Genomic DNA, 14640 nt, shown 5'->3' with positions numbered 1-14640 from the left:
GAGCATAATCTGCAATGAATAAGTATCACATGGAGGTAACTGTCTCCTCTCTGTTAAGATTAATGTACTTAGAAAAGCAGTATGTACCAGCTACCATTTACTGAATACAACCCTGCTAATAATCCTCTCTGTACATCCTGAGTCCCTGTCGAGTCAGTTGATTTTTTCCTCATCCTATATTCTTACAGCACTTTGTACCTTCATTATGCAGTGTGATGTGGTGAAGAGTCTGCACTTGGAGGGGAAGACAGCTGGCTGTGAACCCCAGCTCTGCCAGCTTTCAGAAACTGTCCCTTAACTCGGTTCCTATATCTATAAATTAGGGATGATAATGCCCGCCCCAGGTAATACCCTGACATATAGTAGGTGCTTCAGAAATATGTGAAAGGAACAAGTCCCTAGGCCCCTTCATTTTACTCATATATAAAACATTAGATTGTGAGGTGAGATGAGGTTTTGAAATTCAAACTGCTTGGAAGAAAAAGAGGCTGTTAGAGACAATATTTTTTTTCTTCTGTGTAAGAGAATGTAATTAAAACTTGCGTTCATACGTGATATTACTGCATGTTTTCCCTAATTCTTATTTGAGCCTTTGGGCTGGGGTATGGGCCCAGAGAATCAGGTAGTACGCCTGGGGCTACATGTGGGTGATCGGGCAGTAGATGGCAGTGTGGCCTCTGCGGAGACGCGCGCAGCCGCTGGAGCCCGGCGTTTGGGCGCTGGCCTTGGGAAGCCTCTCCATGCGCGCTTGCGCGGAGGGCTGCCCTCGGCATGTGGAGCAATGTGATTGGGCGCTGTGATCTGGTGCGGGCTTGCTGATTGGGGGAGGGAGGAGGGGGCGATATGAGGCTTTTATTCCGCGCGTCCCCATTGGAGGGCGTGGAGTGGGGTGGAGTGGATCGCGGCTCGGGAGGGACTGTGCCTGGATGTGGGTGTGGGCGTGGGCGTGGGCTTCCTTGGTCTGAAGCGGTTTTGCCTCCATGCCGAATACAGCGGAGGAGACCTGCTGGGTTCTCTCGGATGGTCGTGCTGCTATGGTGCCTCCTCTGTTCAGTCTCATTAGTAGTTTTCTGTTAGAGCCTTGGCGGAGGGCTGATGGGTATCTACCCAACTCCCCGTCTGAGAGTAATTTATTACTACGGAGGTCTAGATTAACACCACGAGTGCCGTATACGTATGCTGCAGTCTAGAGGGCAAGCAGGCCATGAATGCAGGCTGGGTCCTCTGACATAAAAGTCAAAAGGCAGATTTTGTTCACTGCTAGATGTGTGCCCCGGGTCTGTGCTAAGCACTTTCACACACACTGTTACGTTTAATGCTCCATAACAGCGGCCGAGGCAGCTCCTATTTCCCTTAAGAGATGGGAAAAGTGAGACCAGATCCAGCATTTGCTTAGGGCCATACAGTATCCTCTTGCCTTTCTGCTCACTAAACTTTCTTAGTGATTGCTGTAGTACCTGTAATTCTACCTTAGTGTCTTCTCTTGCATTGAAGTAGTGGATCTCTTGCTTTTAAAAAATATTTTTTGATTGAAGTATAATATACTGAAAAGTGCACAAATCATAATGTGCAGATTGATGAATTATCACAAAGTAAACAAGCCTGTGTAATAGAAGGTTCCTACCACTCCAGAAGCCCTTATTGTGGCTCCCATTACCCTCTTGAAAGGTAACCATTATTCTGACTTCTAGCACTGTAGTGTTTTTTTTTTTAATGTTTTATAATGGAAAATGTACAACATACAAAAGTAGAGTGAATGGTATAAGGAATCTTCTTTACCCATCACCTGGCTTCAACAGTTATCAGCTCCTGGCCAATTTTCATTTCTACTTCTTCTTATTTCCCCATCCTGATCCTTTGGATGATTTTGAGGCAGATCACAGACAGTATATCATTTTACCCATAAATATTTCAGTATATACCTCTAAAAGATAAGGATATTTTTAATACCATTTCACATCTAAAATATTAATAATCATTTAAATATGAAATATCAAGTCAGTGTTCAAATTTCCCTGATACTCTGGTAAATTTTTTTTAATGGTTATGCACATAAGGTCCATACAGTGCAGTTGGTTATGTTTCCTTCTTATCTTGCCTCTTTTTAAATCTTTTTTTATGGAAACATACAAAGGTAGAGAGAATAGTATAATGAACCCCCATGGTCTGTCACCCAGCTTCAATGGTTATCAGTTCCCTGCCAGTGTTGTTTCATCAAACCCTACCCCATCACCAGGTTACATTTTAACAAATTCTTGTTATCTGATCATTTTATATATATTTTGATACGTATCTCTATAGATAAGGATTTTTTTAAAAACATAACTATAATACCATTCTCATATCTAAAAATTAGTAATTCCTTAACATCATTAAATATTTCCTCAATGTTCACATTTCCTCAGATGTCTTATAAATTTCTTTTTAATTTACAGTTTGTTGAAATGGGATCCAGATAAAGTCCATACATTGTAATATGTTGAGATGACTTTAATCTATAGGTTTCTCTTTCTGTCTTGGCAGTCTATTTGTTGAAGAAAACAGGTCTCTTTTGTAGTTTCCCACATTCTAGATTTGCTGTTTTCATCCTTATGGTGGTGTTTAACACGTTCCTCTACCTTCCATATGTCCTATAAAACTGGCAATTAGAGAGGAAGCCTTGATCAGATTCAGCGGGGTTTTTTGTTTTTTCTTTTGGCATGAGTACTTCATAGGAAGTGTTGTTTACGGTTGTCAAGAGGCACAGAGCATTTGGTTGTCACTGTGATGTTAAAGGCCATTCGTGATCATTGCTTAGATCCATTTTTTCATTAGGAGCTGCAGAATGTTGCTATCTTAATTATATCATTTCTTTCATTAATTACCCAGAAAATTTTTGTGAAAGAATTTCCTTTCATCAGCGGTTCAGTTATCCTGAGTTATAGTTTGTATGGAAGAGGCAGCTTCGAAAATAATAAATTGACCTCCTACCATCCTCCAAAGGTTATCAGTGAGGGTTTTAATTTTTTTTCTAATATTATGAACTCATGGACTTAACTATTCCAGACATTTTAATTCATTGCAGTTGATATTTTATTGAAAGAGCCGTAGTTCTCCAGCTAGGCTTTGTAGAGCCCTGGGAATTCTTGAGCTTTCCAACTCAAATCAGAAGATTTCAATTTTAGACTGTTTCTGTACTGGGCTTCCCTTTGGTTAAAATAAACACTGAATTAAAGCATTGTCTCTGAAATTCCTGCATTAGCCATGCAGATCTACTGGAGAGATACAGGGTGAAAGTTCGCAGCATTAGCCAGTTAGCAGCTGTTACAGATTAGGGCCCACAGTGAATAGGATTCAGGAGAAAACCATTCTGGGGAACTGGGTAGGGTGCTAGTAGGAAGGCAGGCCTCATGGGGGAAGTTCCCTGTGTTCCATGAGAAGTTTGCTTGGGTTACCCTGCCAGGGGCAAGGGACTAGGTGACTTGAACTAAATTAGTTCCTGAGCCCTACTGAATTAAATATTCTATTTCTGATTTTTCATTTTATAAATAATCATAAAGTAAGAGATACCTTTCAGTTTTAGTTACTGCTTTTTTGTTTCTTTTTTTTTTGCATTGAGGTTGAAACTGAGCACTGTGGTCATCTTTCATTAGCTGGACACTTATTAGCTGAGGTTTAGTTTTACTGTGTCATTTCAGCTGTGGAGGCCTTTGGCTTGTTGCAGCAGTTTTTCAAATCCTGCTCTTGAAGCTTGATGGAGATTTTCTGAGGCCTGCTTTCCTATTTGCATGTCTGTGACATGTGTTCATTCACTAGGCTTCATATTTACTGTCTGCTGGCAGTTCTAGAGATGGGTCTGGCCTGTGCACATCCTCCTCCTTTAGTCTTAGTATATATGTATATGAAGCTTGCCTTCACATTTTTTTCTTTATTATTTTAAAGCTTCTGGTGACAGAAAGACAAATAGAAGGAAAGCTAAATATCTATATTCAAATGGTTCTTAGGTTAATTTTTCCTAATTCCTTCTATTATTTCCATACATGTTATAGGTCATCTATCCCTGAAACAAAAACAGAGTTTTAGCCTGTGTTTTCCAGATCACTTCTTCTAGGAAGTACAGTAATAACATGTATCTAGTCCTTAAAGAATTACATAAATTAGGTGAGGTACACACATGCCCAGAAAGAACTTAGTGTTTACTGAATGGGTAACAGTGATGTACAGTTACATAGAAATCATGAAAAACTGAAACCATCTAATAATTTCTCACCTAAAGCTCCCAGGGTTCAACAGAGGATCCATCGTTCCTTCAGAGAACTTCCTCATCATAACTTTGACCCAGAGACCACCCTCCTTTATAAGAGGTTTCTTTCCTAGCACATCTCTACTATAGATTTTGTGATCATTGAGGAGATTATCATTTTCTTTCTCAGAATTTTATATACTTTGAAGCTGTGTTACTTTGGTGCACACCAATTATCTTCCTGGAAAAATGAATTTTTGGTCATTATGTAATGACCCACCTAATCTGAAAAATGAATTCTTTTTGCTTTAAATCTATTGTGTCTGATATTAATATAGCTATACCAGCTTTCTTTAGGCTACTTTTTGCTTAGTACATTTTTCATACAGTTATTTTCAACTCTTCATGTGTTCATATGATTTATATAGCTGGATTATGTATTTTTAAAACCAATCTGGCAATCTTTGTCTTTGTAACTGGAAAGTTTATTTAGTGTCATTTTATGATTGTTGATTTATTTGGATTTGTTTCTACCATAGTTAGTGATTTGTCCCATCTTTCTTTATTCTTTCTTTTGTATCTTCTTTTGGATGGTTGCGGTGTTTTTGTTTTTTACATTTCCTCCCCCTCTAGAAATTGTATTCTCTATTTCTACTCTTTCAGAATGGTGGGTTTTACCATTCTAAATCTACATCTTTTAGATGGTTGCTGCATAACTTCTAGCATGCATATTTACCTTAAATTCTAGTGTTATTCACACGCTGCTGTCCTTTAGTCCAGTCACATAACCCCCAACCATGTGTTATTGTCTAACATTAAAGTTTTATCCTTTAAAACACATGTACACACATAAGACATTATTATTTTATACAACTTCCCCCCAAATTAAATTAATTTTATTTACTTGCCATTCTTTCTAGCATTTCAAGTCTTCTTTAAAGGATCATCTTCCTTCTTCCAAAAACACGTCTTCTAAAAAACACAACTTGTAAAAAGTTCCTTTAGTGAGTATTTGTTGCTAATAAATTCTTTCAGTTTTTAAGTGTCTTTATTTTTCCGTTAATCTTAAAAGATAATTTTGCTAGATATGTAATTCTATTTTGATTGTATTTACTCCCAGCATGTTATTCTACTGTTTTCTGTTGTTTCTAGTGAGAAAACACCTGTTGGTATAGTCGTTTTTCCTTTGTAAGTAATCTGTCTGTACTTTCTGGCTACTTTTAAAGTCCTCTTATTCTTCAGTTTAAGTGTAATGTATCATGGTGTGGGCTTAATTTTACTTAATGGACGAGATTTTTTGTGTTTCCTGAATCTGAAAATGGATATTTTTTATCAGTTCTAAAAAATGCTTAGCAATTAGCTCATCATCTATTACCTCTCCCCATTCTCTTTATTAACTTCTTTGGGAGATTCAATTAAATGTATTTTAGACCTTACTATTCTATTTTCTATATCTCTTAACTCCTTTTTTATACTTTCATTTTTATCTATCTTTGCTGCAGAGTCTTCTAGTTTCTTGTAATTTCCTTTAGATCTTTCAGGTTGCTAATTCTCACCTCACCTGTGTCTTACCTGCTCTTTAACTTACTCATCGAATTTCTTTTTTACAGCTTTCTTGACGTATTATTTACATAGAATATACTGCACATATTTAAAGTGTACAATTTGACAAGTCTTGACATATGTACGTGTGTATATGTCCATGAAATCATTACTACAATCAAGATAATAAGCATATCTGTCACCCACCCCCCACATGTTCTCCTACTTCTTTGTAGTCCTTTCCTCTTCTTCCTGCCCACCTTCCACATTCCCAGGAAACCTCTGATATTTTCTGTCATCATAGATTAGTATGTATTTTCTACAATTTTATATCGTAAAATCAACTCTTTAAACCACTTAAAACATAGTTCTCAAGTTGGTGTATCTTGTATGACATAGGAAGTATAATTAGGGCCTCAGAGGTGTGAAGGCTGACTTTGTGGTTTAGAATCCTCAGGGGACGATGTCCTTGCTGTTTTCCCTTTGCAGGGTGCATTACTTTCTAGTTCACCTTCACTGCAGGTGTAGCCTTAGGCAGCTCTGGCTTTACCTAGGATCTCTGAAACAGCTTCCTATCTTACAGAGGCCTTGGTTCTATCCTCCGTTCCCTGTAAGTCATTAAAACCACAGCTCTGTTTCCCTGCGGACCTGCGGATGCTCTCAGGTGACTGCTTCCCTTAGTAGTCCCTTAAACACTCAAGGTTTGTGCTCCCATCCTGCCTTTAGCCGCTGACAATTACATCTATCTTCTTGAAAGCTCAGTCATATATTTGAAATTTTTTTTAACGTTTTATTTAGGTGTTTTGTTTTTATAGTAGGGGGAATTTTTTAAAGGCTATTTAGTCCACCTCATTGCTGAGGTGGAATTCAGTTTAATATCATCTTCGAACTTAGGAGCAACATCCTTTTTGTGTTCCCTCTGGTAGTTCTCAAACTAACTCACTTGAGTGCTTGCCAGGCTACATCACAATCTCCTGGGGCTTTTTTTAAAAAATTTGTGTTTCTGTGGTCTCACTTCAAACCTATGGACTTAGAATCGCCCTCTGGGTGTGAAGCCTAGGAATCTGACGTTTTAAAGTCTTAAAGCCTCTTAGGGGTTCAGATCCTTAACCAGGATTACACTCCTATACTTCGAATAGTGCAGGGTCCTCAGGAAAATCCTTTATGTCCTTAGATTATCAATGGTATTGTTTTCTTCAAACAAAAACATTTTTATACTAGTATACATTTCATTTTCTGGACATACTTCCACATTGTCTATACAGCTTTAAGTTTTGTTAATGAAGAATTCAATGAGGAATTCAAATTTCAGACCCATTTTCCTTTACAGTCTTTGTTGACCACAACCATCCGCTGCAACGTATATTCCTGAGGAGCTGAGTGACAGGCAAGAAAGCATCTTCTTTGGCACATCCCTTTGAATAAAACCTGGGCATCTGCTGGCCCCTCACTGAAACACGAAGAGTGATTTTGACTGTTGAAACCATGGTCCAGAAGCCTGTGGCACTGGCCCTCTGCAGGCTGCAGCTGCCCCAGCTTTCATGGCCATCTCTGCTCCGCGCAGTTTTCTGCCTCATTCATCACACTAGTGCTGTCATGTGAGGTGATTGGTTGCATATTATATTTAGCAGCAAACCTTTCTCTGACTTATAATATGCAAATATTATTCATCAGTTGCTGGCTGTGCAGCTGTTGCCTTTTTTGAGGCCCCAGCCGATTTTACTTGACTGAGGATATCTTGGTGTAGAAAATTAAAATGGAATCTTGACTTATCACACTACAGAAGCCCGCTCAATCCATTGTTTTGTTATATGCTGTGTACTATATGAAACCCATGAGGAAATGGAGGTCATTTTAATTAGGCCAGTAGATCCTGATCCTGCATTTTTTAGTTAAAATTTAAATTTTGAGTAAAGGGTTAGTTGATTCTTTATATTGCCTGTCATCTCAACACAAGAGCCTCTATTATGAAGAGATCATAAAGATTTGGTATCATGGGAATGCTGTTTAATATCATTCTGTGAGCAGTTAGATTTAACAATATTAATTTGCCTTAGTATAAAGAGGTTTTAGGGACTTCTTTGTATATGTGTATTTGTGTTTTAAAATTTTTAACTCACATGGTACCAACCCCTTTAAGGGGTTGTCATAAGAAAAGATAGTCATAAGATAGTCATAAGAAAAGTAATTACTTTTACATCATATCAGGTTTTAGTGGTTTTGCAAAGTTCCTTTCCCCTGGTAGCTACTGAGTCATTGAGAGCATTATCCCAGGGAAAGAAAAGAGAAAAATATCGGTTAAATGCACAGCAATAGGTCTTTAACAAATACTTGTCAATTGATTACCTGTTGCCGTTTTGCTTAATACTAATTTCTTCCACCAGGGAGTAAAAAAAAACTTGGAACTGCAGTTAGAGTTGACCCATGAACAATATGGATTTGATCTTTGTGGGTCCACTTATATGTGGATTTTTTTCCACACAGCACTACATGATGCAGTTGGTTGAATCCGCAGATGCGGAGAGCCAGCTATGGAACTTGAGCATCTGTGGATTTTGGTATCCACAGTGGGTCCTGGAACCAATCCCATGTGGACGCCAAGAGATAACTGCATTTCTTTTTCCTTCCTCCCTCTCTTTCTCCCCTCTCTCTCTCCCTCCCTTGCTTTATTCCTTTTATTTATTTCTTTAGATATTTATTGAGTGCCTTTTATAGAACTTTTCTAGGAACTGAGAATATATCAGTGAATTAAGTCCTTGCCTTCATGGTTTTTACTTCTAAGTGTAAAAGAGAACAAAAAACCAAACACAGACCAGCGTATATAGGCATTTATAGATCATAGAAAATACTTTGGATTTTATTCCAAGTGTGATAGGTAGCTATTGGCTGGTTGAGAAAAGAAAATGACAGGATCTGATTTATTTATATATATATATATATATATTTATATTTCAGATCTAGAGCGTATATGATTTGCTGACATATGGTTACAGAGAGTGAGAAAGAATGGGATCAGGGATGGCACCTTAGTTTTTGGCCTGAGTAAGCCAGTTAATGTAGGGGCCATTTACTGAGCTGGGAAAGGTTTGGAGAAAAGCAGGTTTGGAGTGGAAGGTTGGAGAATTAAGAGGATATGTAATGTTAAGAGACCTATTAGACACCCACATAGAGATGTCACCCATGTAGTTGGAAATACAAGTTTGGAGTCACAAGAAGTCAGGGTAGGCATATATGTGTGGAGTCAGTAGTCTGTAGATGATGATTAAAGCTATGGGAGGGAGAGAATGAGATACCCAGAGACCGAGCAGATGGTGAAGAGTCTGCTCCTCAGACTTAGGGCACATCAACATCAAGAAGTCAAGAAGAGGAGATCCTACAAAGGAACCCAAGAAAGAGAGAAAAGAGCATTTCATGAAGAACGGAATGCTCAACTATATTAATTGTTAGTGAGAGGTGAGGTAAGATGAGGATGAAGAATTAACTACTGGATTTAACAAAGTAGAGGTGGTCTTTGGTGTCAGTAGAGTGATGGAAACCAAAATGTGATTTGAGTCAGTTCAAGGGAGGATGGAACTAAAGAAGTGGTGACAGTTGTATTGGGGATGACTCTGTTGTGGCGTCTCGCTGCTGATGGGAGCAGAGCAAAGGAGAAGTAGCTGGAGAGCGATAGGAGGTCAAAGGAAATTTTTGTCATTTTTGTTTTTTGTTTGTTTAATAAAGTTCATCCTTTGTTTAAAAAAAAATAGGAGGCAGGGTATATGGATACAGATGCTGGTAGCCTGGTAGACCTGATGGTAGGAGGATAAAGTTCCCATGATTGCTTCTGTTTTATGCTTAGGGAGATAAGACACAAAATCATGAGCTGAGAGTGAGAGTGAGCGGAGAAGGGGAAAGACACACATTTTAAGTTCTAGAAGCAATGAGAAGGTATGAAATAATTATTTTGAAGAGTATGTTGCCTGTTATTCCAGGTCTTTTTAGACTCTGAGATGGCAGTGTAATCTCAGGAATACCAAGTATTTGTATGGATGTTCTGGTAAAAGGAATCAGAATAGGAATATTTCAGGCTGAAAATCATTAATTATAAGCAGAATGCCTGGCCCCTGTGATTCGTTCAGGGAATGTATAAAAGTAATTTAATAAGTTCCAACTTAAAACATTTTTGAACAGCTAATATATTTACCTGGTTCAAAATGCAAAAGGAGTAAATGTGTAAGCAATGAAGAGTTTCCTTTTCTTGCCCCCCTACCATCTTGGCCCTCCTTTGCCTGGAGTCTGTCAATAATAACACTTTCTTGTATCTCCTTCCAGAGATATTTTACTGATCCATTTTTTTAAAGCTAAATCTATGCTAGGACTTTAAAAATAATCCTTTCTTCAATCAAGTAAATACTTAAAAAATTATACTAATATTTCTCTATCCTCTTTAATTTATATAAAAATAATTTCAAAAAAGAGCAAGAAAGAGCATCTGTTTTAATACTGACTTCATAATGTTGACAACCATCTGGCAGGAGTTGTATCTGTTAGATTTTTCTTAAGAAATATGTATATTTAACAAGGTTCTTTTTTCTTCTTTGTCTTCACAGCTGAGCTGGCATCTTTAATGGATAAAACATATGAGAGAAAGCTGCCTGTTAGTTCTTTAACAATATCACGGGTAAGAAAACTTAAATATAAAGAAAGAGAAAGAAGGCAAGAAAGCCACTTTATATACATGAGGCTCTGTAAATAAAGTCTATCTTTCATAGGATATATTTTCCCAGAGTATGCTATGTTTTTGTAGTTGCTAATAGATATTTTATGATGAAGTAGCAAATTTCTTTGACTAAAATAAAAGGTAATAAATTTATCAGACTCCAGTGTCAGTGATTACTGTTGTGTATCTGGTTTATTTTAATTTTTCCAGGATTTGGTATCATGATTTTTTTTTTAAGTTGATATATCCTTCAAAGTGATAGTATTTACTTAATATTGGAAGTAATTTTGGTAGTTGAGAAAGTCTGTAAAAGAATGGATATTAATGTTAATGTTAAATGCTACAGAGCAATGGATGGGAGAATAATATTAGGCTAGGAGTCAGGAATTGGACTTGAGAGTAACCATTACTGATCACCTTCTATGCCAGCTGTTGTACTAGTTTCTTAACTTACATTATCTTGCTCTTCTCATAGCGGCTGTATGAGGTAAGCATTGTTATCTCCATTTTGCATGTAAGACTCAGAAAGCTTGATGACTTTCCCAAGTTCACACAGGTCATAGGTGGAAAAATTGGGCTTCAACCCCAGATCTCTGTGACATTGAAGTTCTTTTCTGTTGCCTCCCTTAAATAGATCTTATCTTGTCTTAATGAATTTGCTTTATGACATTGGGCAAGTGGGCCCCTCTCAATTTCCTCATATTCAGTATGGGGACAGTAGTATTTTCCTCATAGGGCTGATGTGACGCTAAATTGAGATCTTAGATGTGAAAACTCTTTGTACAAATTAATGGCACCATAAAATTCAAGAGACTTAAATCTAGGAGAAGAAAAGTAGAGAAACCATCATCCTTTTTAGTCTTGAGTCCTTTCTTTCTGCTCCTTGATATTTTCCTTTTAGTAGGGGAACCGTTTAGCTAGGTTATAACCTAAATTTTATAGACTTATCATTTTCATATTGGAGGGGAACTGAAAGACCACTGGTTCATCCCTTACATGATGTATAAAATCTCTGTATGCCATAATGCCTGGTGTTTGTTTAGGCAGTGCTTCAGAGTTTAAAGAGCTTTCATGTACACTTTCTCGTTGGAGCCTCGTCCTCTTCAGTGCAGGTGCCTTTATTCTGTTTATGCAGATGGAGCAACTAAGTTCCAGAGGGGCTGTGCCGTCTGTTTATGCCACACAGCATGCAGTCAGGAGAGCTAGTTCTCAACTTCAGGTCCTGTGTTGGAACCATATTTTATCTGCCCCTTAATGAGATTTCTAAATCAAGTCCGTAAGTCCTAAAAAGGGGGAGATCCATTAAGTCTCCCCCTCTTTACTTTTCTCTCCTTCTTCCCGAGGTTTTAATTATATTCACTACATCCATTATCTCCTACTTCACCCTTTTTCCTCTGAGTCTTTACTTTAGAGTAGAATTCCTCCTTAGAAGAGTCTTTTCTGTTTGTTTCTCTGGTTTAGAGTTGAGCACACTGAAGGAGTTTGTGGTTCGAGGAGAGACTTTGCTGGTAGAAGAATCACAGGTTGACTGGTCTGTAGCAGAACCAAATCAGATGGGAAAAATGGTTATAAGACTGAGTTCTCTGAATTTAGACTTTTCCTCTCTTGGGCCATGTTTTTTCAGCCATTAGAGTCTTCATCCTTTCAACTATGTGTTCCCATGTATTTGGAGTTTGGAACATAGAGAAAATAGCAGGGTTTAAAGTTAATGGGAAATACCAGTGACTAATTATAAATACACTAAGAGGAGCTCTCTCTTGTTCTGAGCAAGGTTAACGTTTAGTTTTTAAACAGTTTTTCTAACCAAGGTTGTTCTACGTATAGAAAAAGAGAGGCCGTTGTAGATTATTTGTTGGCATTAACATAGAGTGGTTTTGAGGATGGAGCCACACTACATGAACACTGTTCTGATAAAATGCGTGTTTTATTTTTAAGGTCAGTGTGTGACTTAGGCTCAATATATGGCATAATTTATATTCAACCAAAGGTTTCTTTTTTTGTCTTTTAGTTTGTGGACAACATTTCATCTCGAGAAGAGATAGACCATGCAGAGTATTACCTGTACAAGTAAGTTTTCCATTTCATTTGACTATATATTCTCGTTTCACATCCTTTTTTAACACAAAAGGTGGTAAGTACTGTATATAATGTTCAGCTCCTTGATTTTTTTTTTTTTGCGGTATGCGGGCCTCTCACTGTTGTGGCCTCTCCCGTTGCGGAGCACAGGCTCCGGACGCACAGGCCCAGCGGCCATGGCTCACGGGCCCAGCCACTCCGCGGCATGTGGGATCTTCCCGGACCGGGGCACGAACCCGTGCCCCTGCATCGGCAGGCGGACTCTCAACCACTGCGCCACCAGGGAAGCTCCCAACTCCTTGCTTTTTAACTTTGTGCTTTGGAGATCTTTCCACATCAGTGTATAGAGAGATTAGACATTTTTTATAACTGTCACATTCCATACTATGAATATATTATTTAAACCAGTTCCCTATTGTAGGGCCTTTAGGTTGTTTGTGCTCTCTTTTTGTATGATGCACAATGCAATAATTAATAACCTTTTACATAGGTAATTTTGCACATAGTTCTCATAAGTATGTATATTTAATACATATGTAAATGTAATGATACACATGTATATATATATATACATATTTAATTTCAATAGCTGTTGCCAAATCGCTTTCCATTGGGGTCTTACCAATTTACATTCCCACCAGCAGTGTATGAAAGAGGCCTGTTTCTACAGCTTGGCCAACAGAGGTATTTTCACACTTCTGGATTTTTGTTAGTCTGATAGGAGAAAAAAATATATGTCTGTTTATCTTTTTCCTCCCTTTTTATTTAGGTGGAAATGCACTCTTTAAGTACTATTCAGCTTCTATTTTCAATTAACACTTTTTCTACATTACTACCTTTACTTCATTCTTTCTCACAACTGGGAACAATCCCACTGACCTACAGCTACACTCTCCCCTGTGTACAAAGAAGTATGTTCAGTACAGCACCGTCTATAGCAGTAAAAACTGGAATAACCTAAAGTTCATTAAATAAAGGATTGATCAAATAAATTATGATTTATTCTTATAGTTGACCTGTCAAAATGATACCTTACAACTAGCTTTTTTTTTTTACAACTAACTTTTTATTGTGATTCATTATTGTGATTTTAAAAATCAGATTTATGATTTGTTCCAATTCCTAGGCTGTAAAAAAAGACTCAGGCTAAAATTTAAAATGTTTCCAGTAAACATTGTATTAGAATTTCCCATTTGATCTTTGGTTTTTTAAAAAATATTTATTTATTTAGTTGCGGCAGGTGAGCTCCTTAGTTGCGGCTGGTGGACTCCTTAATTGCGGCTTGCCAGCTCCTTAGCTGCTGCAGGCAGGCTCTTTAGTTGTGACTCACCAGCTCCTTAGTTGTGCACGTGAGCTCCTTAGTTGCGGCATGCGAACTCTTAGTTGCGGCATGCATGTGGGATCTAGTTCCCTGACCAGGGATCGAACCTGGGCCCCCTGCCCTGGGAGCGTGGAGTCTTATCCACTGCGCCACTAGGGAAGTCCCTTAACTTTGATTTGATCAAGAGAGTTTTCAGTTATTTACATCTGGGTATATTTTTTTTAAAGCTTTCTTTATATTAGGGAAAACATATCCAATTTTCTTGCATGTGATATTGCAAACTAGTAATAAGGCTTCTTTTTTTTCTTCCTGAATTGGGTAGATTCTACCACCGTTTTGGTGTTTTCTGTTTAAATACAAATCTCAAGTAGATAAGATTCCAAACCTTAAAAAAAAATTATTTTAAATCTAAGATTGTCTTTAACAGTGTCTGAAGTTTAAATTCTAGGTGCTGAAATCATAATTGCAAGTGCCCTCCTACCCTTCATTAAGATAAACATAAACGGATTCCTTGATGGGAGCAAGCCCTGCCTTCCTTTAGTGGTTCTTTGGCACTGTAAGGCTCCTTTGGTAGTTATTTTTGTCAGTGGTGAAAGGTGTATTTGGGCTGGCACCTTTGTTTGCTTTGTTCATGGGAAAATGCAGAAAATAGTTCCAATTTATAAATAGGAACTATTTTTTAGAATTCCATCCTGTAGGACACAGTGCTATAGTCTTAGAAGAAATATGTCCCAAATTTACTTGTACCTCTGTAGCATATAATTGATTTCAGCAATTCAA

At 37.8% G+C, this 14640-nt stretch overlaps 1 protein-coding gene across 1 annotated transcript in view; it reads left to right on the top strand.

Annotated features, from left to right (window-relative positions):
* MRPS27 (mitochondrial ribosomal protein S27) overlaps window positions 1-14640 on the top strand; it is a 91591-nt gene that overhangs the window by 8262 nt on the left and 68689 nt on the right. The window contains exons 3-4 of the mRNA XM_082649863.1: window positions 10354-10424; window positions 12472-12530. Coding sequence (XP_082505989.1) covers window positions 10354-10424; window positions 12472-12530 — 130 coding nt within the window. The remainder of the gene's footprint in view (window positions 1-10353; window positions 10425-12471; window positions 12531-14640) is intronic.

Source organism: Grampus griseus, assembly GCF_964374135.1.
Source record: "Grampus griseus genome assembly, chromosome: 3".
Taxonomy (NCBI): Eukaryota; Metazoa; Chordata; class Mammalia; order Artiodactyla; family Delphinidae; genus Grampus; species Grampus griseus.
This window is presented reverse-complemented; position numbering and strand designations above follow the sequence as displayed.